The sequence below is a fragment of the Coenobita brevimanus genome, chromosome 47 (genome assembly GCF_032717465.1).
Source record: "Coenobita brevimanus isolate Jiangsu-jjx chromosome 47, ASM3271746v2, whole genome shotgun sequence".
NCBI classification, from domain to species: Eukaryota; Metazoa; Arthropoda; class Malacostraca; order Decapoda; family Coenobitidae; genus Coenobita; species Coenobita brevimanus.
In genome coordinates, this window is record NC_137000.1 from 21,925,675 (window position 1) to 21,934,232 (window position 8,558).

The 8,558-nt window shown below is 42.3% G+C and overlaps 1 protein-coding gene across 1 annotated transcript; it reads right to left on the reverse strand.

The window, feature by feature from the left end:
• Window positions 1–3,261: 3,261 nt before the first annotated feature.
• On the reverse strand, window positions 3,262–4,008 carry LOC145399114 (uncharacterized). Its single transcript, XM_080271858.1, has one exon. The coding sequence runs from the start codon at window positions 4,006–4,008 to the stop codon at window positions 3,262–3,264; it is 747 nt and encodes a 248-aa protein (XP_080127984.1).
• Between the last annotated feature and the right edge of the window lie 4,550 nt (window positions 4,009–8,558).

An 8,558-nucleotide genomic window follows, 5' to 3' on the forward strand; every position in this document is an offset into this window, starting at 1 on the left:
AGAAGAGGGAGAAAGGGAGAGTTACCAGTAAATTACCAAAAAAGAAATAATAATGACGGATATATACCGGTAGTTGAAGATTATCTCTTGGTTCAAATTATTTTGTTAAATATTTCAACCTCCATTTAACAATCATGGAATAATGATAATGTCAATTCTTGGTTCAAATTATTTTGTTAAATATTTCAACCTCCATATTAACAATCATGGAATAATAATAATGTCAATGTCGATATTAATCACAGCATTTTTGCTGCATATAAAGAATTATTGTACCAACATTGTATTTTTTTACAATAGAAAAAAATATGCGCAACTTTTTGGAGGGGGGTGTAATGCCAAACCTTATAAATGTATATACAGGGTTGTGGCTTTAAACCAATGGTTTAAACCAAGCAACTTTTTTTTTTTTATCAAATCTCTCTCTCTCTCTCTCTCTCTCTCTCTCTCTCTCTCTCTCTCTCTCTCTCTCTCCTACAATTAAATTTTAACAATTTTCAATTACAAAAGTAAAAGAGGTCTTCCATGTTTTACTAAACCTTAACTTAGTGAAAGCATGTGAGACAAGTGTAGCTGACTGATAAAAGTTGATAAAAGCATGTGAGACAAAAGTAGCTGGCTGATAAAAGCACGTGAGACAAATGTAGCCGGCTGATAAAAGCATGTGAGACAAATGTAGCTGGCTGACGAAAAGCTGGCTGATTAAAGCATGTGAGACAAATGTAGCTGGCTAATAAAAAGCTGGCTGATAAAAGCATGTGACACAAATGTAGCTGGGTGATAAAAGCATGTGAGACAAATGCAGCTGGCTGATAAAAGCTGATAAAAACATGTGAAACAAGTGTAGCTGGCTGATAAAAGTTTGCTTTTAGACTAAATCAGGAACCGTATTTTTTTTTTTTTTTTTTTTTTTTTTTTTTAATGTCCGAGTTCATGAACTGGTTGTCTTCGAAGTGTTCAGCACAAAATCACAACTTCTAAACAGGGACTTGGATGTTCTCCCCAGGAGATTTGCCCTCCTCGAATTCTGGACCTATCTCCATGACCTCTAAGTTAACAACACTCAGTAACCATAGTAGCTATAGATAAAACACTGAGAAATTACATAGCATAAGCAACATAAAAAGAGCCTGATACCTTAGAACTACGCTCAGTAACCACTTGTAGTGTCTAGATAAATCACGGTGAAATAAATACCAAAGCAACAATGAGAATAACCAACCAGATCAACATTTCTGATAATTTCATCACCGTGAACTTAGTTAAGATGTGATCGTCAATATATCAATCACCTTTCCTTGCCCTCTGGGAAATGAAAAAAAGATAGTCCCGACCAGGGGCATCATTTCAGTTTTCCTTGGGGGGGGGGGGCATAGGCTAGTTAGGAGGCCCCCCTACTTCCACCTGACCACATGGGTGGGGTGGTGAGCGAGCATTTTGAAGTCACATGCAAAGCTATATTTAGGGAATTAAAGGAGCAAACAAATATATATACTGTATATAAATATTTAGTAAACCATTTACTTCCTGACACACGCACTAATGGATATTCTAGCATTAGCAAACGTTCGAACTTTTAACTCTGACTTCACCCCACAAAATAAAATAAAACCATACTTTCGTGTACAACTCTACTTTCATTTTAATTTTTGTAAAGCATAAATATCACTTAAGTGTTTGTGACTTAGATTTTGTCATACAGATTTTGTAAAAAATAAAAATGCTTACTTGGTTCTGATGCCACCCTACTGTCCCCTTTTTCCTCACGGTCTCACGGTACCTCACCGTCCCGCTAGATCTTTCCGGACCACCTTCCACTTTGGAAACCATTGATCTAAATGGACTCTTAAGACTCCTGCCTACAGGTACATACTTCCTAAGATGAATAAAAGCTTTTAATGATAGCCAGAATACAATAAAAAATGCAGCTCAGTACTGAAGGTAACTGAACAGCAGGCTAGGAACATGCTCACATTGTCATCCTTTAATATACCTAGTAAATTATTGTGATTATTACACACACACACACACACACACACACACACACACACACACACACACACACACAATGGTCCTGACGAAATTTCAGGTTGAGTGCTACGTGAATGTGCAGAAGAGTCAAGCAGACCAATATATTTAATATTCAAGGAATCCTTATATCAAGGTCAACTACCTGATATTTGGAAGAAAGCAAACATTGTTCCCCTACTCAACAAAGGGAATAGACAGAATCCACTCAACTACCGACCAATATCACTGACCAGTGTTGTAAGATACTGGAAAAGTTTGGGTAAACCATCTAGAACACAATATGATAACAGAAAGACAGTTCGGTTATAGAAAGGGAAAATCGTGTGTTATTAATCTATTAAGCTACTATGATAGTTGCAGGAACATTACAGAAAAGAGAAGGATGGGTGGAGTATCTATTTACATGTAGATTTCAAGAAAGCATTTGACAGAGTAGGCTACCACACCAAAGACTTTTATGAAAACTGAACCATCAGGGAGGTATCCAGGGCTACCTGTACTGTTGGTGCAGGATTTTCTCAGAAAAAGGGAAATGAAAACAATATTAATGGGAAACTACTCATCGTGGAGGGAAATGAGTAGCGGTGTTCCACAGGGCTCAGTGCTGGCACCAATTATGTTATTAGTATATGTAATGACATAGTAACATTGGAAATGGAAGCTATCTAAATATGTTTGCGGATGATGCAAAAATACAAAGGATAATTGCTAACATATTCTTGCAAAGAGCTGCAAGAGGAATTAAATAAGCTTCATGAATGGTGCAATAGACCTATATGACAAATGGAATTTAACCCTTCGTTAGTCAGATGGGGTGTTTTGGCACCCCAATTTTTTGTTTAAAGCTCTTCTTTCCTAGCCGGTAATTCGAATATTTTTCTCCGTTCCAGTACTGTCTCAAACACACCTTCGTTTATTTCTCACATTCATTCAACCATGTGTTTCCAGCCCTCCACCCGGCATACTGACTAGCGCTTGCTACGTCCTGAAGTGACCTCCCTTCACCACGAACCGTGCTGACTGTAAGTTGAGGGATGAGCTAGCTTTCCCCCTCGAATTGAAGCACTTGTCCCCACTTCAGCACTAGGTCTACTCTATCTTTGACCTAACTCTGAGTTTGATATTGTTTCTTTCATATAACACCTCTGGCGGTTGACTTTCACATGGTCTGGTTTCGCACACCAACCTTTGCTGTCTCGGAACACAACTTTCCACCACAATTCATCACTATCATTCTTCAATCAACCTCCGGGGAGGCCTCCTAGTTCGAAAAGGTAGGTTCTCATCCTTGGGACACAGGGTAAACTCCTCCTCAAGAGGACCCAATAACCACTCCTCACTACCACTGTACGGCTTCACTTTGTCCTCTGCCCTTTGTACTTTGTTTCCAGTGAACACATTTTCTAACACATATCCTCCCCCGTCCAATAATACTTGCACTACTCGGTAAGGCCCATCCCATTTCACGTTCAACTTTCGACATGTCCCTGGGATAGGGGTCTCCCATTTTATCCACACCAGACTGCGAGCTCCTACTGACTGATTCTTACGCTGGCGGTTCGCCACACTTCTATACTTTCTGGTCATTTTCTCATGGGTCTGTTTAATTAGCTCGTGAGCAACAGCCAACTCGTCCTCTTCACCATCAACACAGGGCAAGGAAGCACTAACAATTCTAGGCGAAAAAAATGCGAAATAGGGTTGGTGTCCCGTAGAAGAGTGCCAGGCCTGATTCATCACGACCTGGGTTGGTTGCAGGAGTTCAGGCCAGCGGAGAGGATGCCCATTACTCAAACAGGCCAGCACACTCTTGAAGGTGCAGTGCATCCTTTCAACCATCCCATTACTCTGAGGATGACACGGCGTGGTATACCAGATCGTAACATTCCGCCTCCTGCAGAACTCCTGGAACTCCCGACTGCAGAACTCTCCCCCGTTGTCCACCATAACCCCTCTTGGAGTGCCATAGTCAGCCATAAACTGCCATAGGTTGTGTATTATCGTGTGTGTATGTTTTGTGGTTAAGAGGATAGAATTTAATATACCTAGAGTAGTGAGCAATCAGTGTCATCACATAGCAATAGCCCTGTACTCCAGCAGTCATATCTGTCAAATCTATACTGATTCTTTCAAGTGGTTTATCCACAGATGGAAACTCTTTATACTGCTGTTGTAATCCAGCTTCGCCCTTGAATCGCTGACAGGTTACACACTCTTTTACATACTGACAAATATCTACTTTCAAATTAGGCCAGTAGACGAGTTCCTCTGCCTTTTGGATCGTCTTCTTCTGGACCAAATGTCCAGATGTCTCATGATCTAACTCCATTGCTTGACCAATCATGGTCTGTGGGACTACTAAACAATATTGGATAGTGCCATCTGACTCAACCCTGGTGTAATATAACAATTCATTCTGAAGTGCAAATTGACTTAGAGCGGCTTTAGGTAGTCTTCTGGCTGGAAACCTTTCACCTCACAAATATTGGATAAGTTCTTCCCACATTAGATCTTCTTTCTGCTTATCTCGCATCTGTTCCCTCATCAGTCCCAACCAGACTCTGGTGAATGTACTATGACTCGACCGGGTCTAGATAACTGATCTGCTACATAATTATACTTGCCTTTGACATATTGAATGTTGTAATTAAACTCTCGCATTTCAAGTATCCATCTATTCATACGAGGTGATTTAGTTTTTCTCTTAAATACACTGGTTAGTGGTTGGTGGTCTGTAACAATCGTAAAAATGTTCCCCGACAAATAATGTGAAAAATGGCAACACGTTAACACTACCGCAAGAGCTTCTTTGTCTGTCACTGAGTATCAGGTCTCACACTGTCCCAATTTCTTTGAAAAGTACCCGATCGGTCTATCTGTTCCATCTGGTTGGATCTGACTCAGAACGCCGTCAACATGTGTGTTACTAGCATCAGTGGTGACGATAAACGGTCGTTCTACACTCTCTCTGACCAGGATAGGTGCATTAATATGGCATGATTTCAGATGTTCGAATGACTCCTGGCACTGATCTGTCCATTCAAAATTCACTGTTGATTTGGTTAGATTGGTTAGGGGTGTGGCAACTTTAGCAAATGATGGAACGTGTTTCCTGTAGAAACCACACATACCCAAAAATCGGCGCACCTCTTTTACATTGGTTGGCTGCTTCATTTTGGAGACTGCCTCAATATTTTTAGGATCTGGCTTGCTACCCTCGGCAGAGATCTTATGTCCAAGGAAGGTGACTTCTTTCATCCCGAATGTGCATTTACTCAAATTCAGCTTCGTACCATTACGGGTTAGCAATGCAAACAACTGACTCATCCGGTCGAGTAGGGTCAGAAAATCATGGGCCCACAAAATGATGTCATCTAGGTAGTTTTTGATCCACCCTTGTCGCAATAATGGTGCTAAGACGGCCTGCATACGACGTGAAAAAATAGCTGGCAAGCAATTTAGCCCAAACGGGAGCCTTCTGAATCTATACAAAGTTACTCCATCACTGAAGGTCGTGAGGTCTCTACTTTCTTCATCAAGCATGATTTGGAAATACGCCTCCCGCATGTCAAGAGTTACATAGTACTTATATCCCACAGCTTATTCTACTAATTCTTCGAGTCTGGGTAGTGGGTATATGTCCGTGGCAAGATGAGTGTTTACGGCCGATAGTCCAGACACATAAGCTTACTTCCATCTGGTTTGTTAACAAGTACTATGGGAGAGAGCCAGGCCGCGGTCGACTTCTCAAGGATCTCCCTATCTTCCATGTCCTGTAACATATCGGCGATGATTTGCTTCGCCTGTTCTGGATAACGATAGGTCGGCCTGCGACTCGGTTGAGGATCGGCTACCTTAATGTGTGTGGGAGGACCAGCAATAGTACCCAACTCTCTCTTATCTAGAATGAATAAAGGGTCATGCTGTAGGATTACCTTGGCTAACTCGTCCCTTTGTTTTTGTTTCTGTGTGAGATGGCTCCACGATTGTTCGTTGATCAGCTTGTTCAGCCTTTGTACGCGCGTACCACTCTCATCTTCTTCGCCATTATTGGGTAGGAAATCATTATGGATCTGTGTTACACTTTGGATTGTACCTGGTGACTGGTCCGGCATTCTTTTGTATGAACCCAATATTGTACCTCTCTTGAATGTCTTATCTACCTTAGATACATTATTAAGGGACAGATGTATTTGTCCCTCTGAGTTCACTTTCACTAAATATGAATGACTGTTTTGGCTGAACCTAGGTTGTGGGTGTATGATTAGCGTTGTTTCAGGTACTTAGGCGACAGGTACGGCTACGAATTTGGTCTGATAAGGACTAAATTTTTCTGCTTGCAATAGATTTATCTGTGTCAAGTCACTCTGCATAGTTATCGATGCGATTGGAGCAGTCCTGACTCTCTGAACTTTGTTGCGTTGTCTCGGGATGTGATTGACTGTGTAGGGGGCTCCAACCCACATCAACGCCCTTAGTGCTCCATTCCAGATTAGTGGTGCCTGTCCAATTACGTCGCACCCCAAAAGCATTTCAGTCCCAAGATATGAATTTGGTACCACTGGACACCATTGACTATATACTTTATCATCACCTATGCCGATGTTGACCTTGATCATGCCCAGGATTCTCAATGGGGCACCCGTGACACCTTGCAAGTTAGGAGGGTTTTGCTGTGTATTTATTTCCCCGCCAAGTCTGCGAGAGGCCTTTTCCGTGATCAGTGTATGACCACTCCTAGTGTCTACTACTGCTTCTAAGATTCTACCATTGATGTTCACACTTATGGTAGGCGAAGTTAAGCCTCCGGTTAGTCGTATCTGCGTATTCGTATTCTGTGTTCGTTGTGCATTTGTGACTAGCTCGTTCTGTCCAGCGGTCGGAGTCGGGGTAGCCTGCGCGTTCACAGCCGACTGAGCCCGCCCCACTCGTCCGGAACAACCTTTATTTCCACGTCTACACCCTGGTCGCCTGCAGTCAAAACAATGACCCGGAGGTGGTTTTCGCCAGCACTCTCTCAAATCATGTGAGGAAGCTAAGCAATGAGGACAGTACGTCCATCTGGTTACTGGTTTAGTTTGAACTGCTGTTTTATTTACTTTAGTTAGATCAGCCTTCAATTCTCTTATATGGTCTCCTAACTCTTTCATCATGTCATTCGCAGCTACTGCAGCGTTATCTGTCTTTACCGTCACAGGGGGTTGGGAAATGGACTGAGAAACATTGAGGGACCCTTGCAAATCATTAGCTGATGTCGTATTAACTCTCCCAGCATATCTCTCTTCTAACAATTGTCTCTCATGCTCTAGTCTGTCAATGAATTTCCTCAGAGGGTATGAGTCATCTAGGAAGCCCTCCAGCTTCTCACGGGACTCTGTTGGCAACCCATACCATAGCTTACGCTTCAACCTTCGATCTCGACATGAGAATTTCTCGTGAGGGAATCTCCATTCCACTACCGCATGTTGACAGATGTAACGGTGTATGAACGATTGTGGGTGCTCTTCCCAACTATATGTCATACCATCCAGTTCTTGCCAGGCTCAGTCTATCGTCACTTCAACGGCAAACTCATCTCTAAGGTACTGTTTGAGTTCTGGCCAGGTGAGTACATGATGTCCCTTCTGATAATTATGTATGAACACGGCCAGTTCCTGTCCCATTCGTCCCTTAGCTACCTGTATTCGGATCTCGTCGCTCTCATCTACCTGCTCTACTAACTCGAAAAACATGTCCAATCTCCTTGTAACGTGGTTAACTCCAATATAGGTACGTCTCGCGGCTTGGTAAGAGATTTCCTAGGGACCATTGTCCGTGAGTTAGGGGTTGAGTGGATTAGACCTGGGTTAGTACTGGGGCTATTAAAAAGAATTGGAGGGGGGACCAAGTCATTCATGGTGTTACTATCTTGCGTCTGAGCTTCAATATCACGAATTTCTCTGGCAAGCCTTTCCATGGTTTCTACTACTGATTGCTCTGCTTCAGGTCTGGATAAAAATAACTGCCCTGGTCTAGACATTTTTAACATTCAATACCATTACTCTTTCACACCTCTACTCATTCTTCTACTGATACTCTTCAATTACCCTCATGAGTGTCGCGTCCACCCACTCCCTAGCTTCATCGTTCCAATGGACCCTGTCTACCAGATTTTGCTAAAAGAATTTAGTGTTGAATTGGAGAATTTTATGTTTCCTCAGAAACTGTTTTATCCTTCTATTAACTGCTATTTGAATGCTCTCATATCTGGCTGATGTTGTGGGAGCTGTTTCCTCAGTATATTTCCGCGGGGTTCTATCTGACACGCATATAGCTGCCTTATACTTCCTTTCCAACTCTTCCACTACTTCTCAGATAGCCGAAAACACTTTGGCAGGTGTGCATTCCCCGTCAATGTCATTGCTCCCTAGCCACAAAAGGACTAGGTCGTATTCCCACTCTAAGAAAGCATTCAGCCGTTGATCATGAAAAAAATTCCTAGCTCTGGCCCCTGGCCCTCTGAAAATCCGCAGCTCAACATCCCTCAC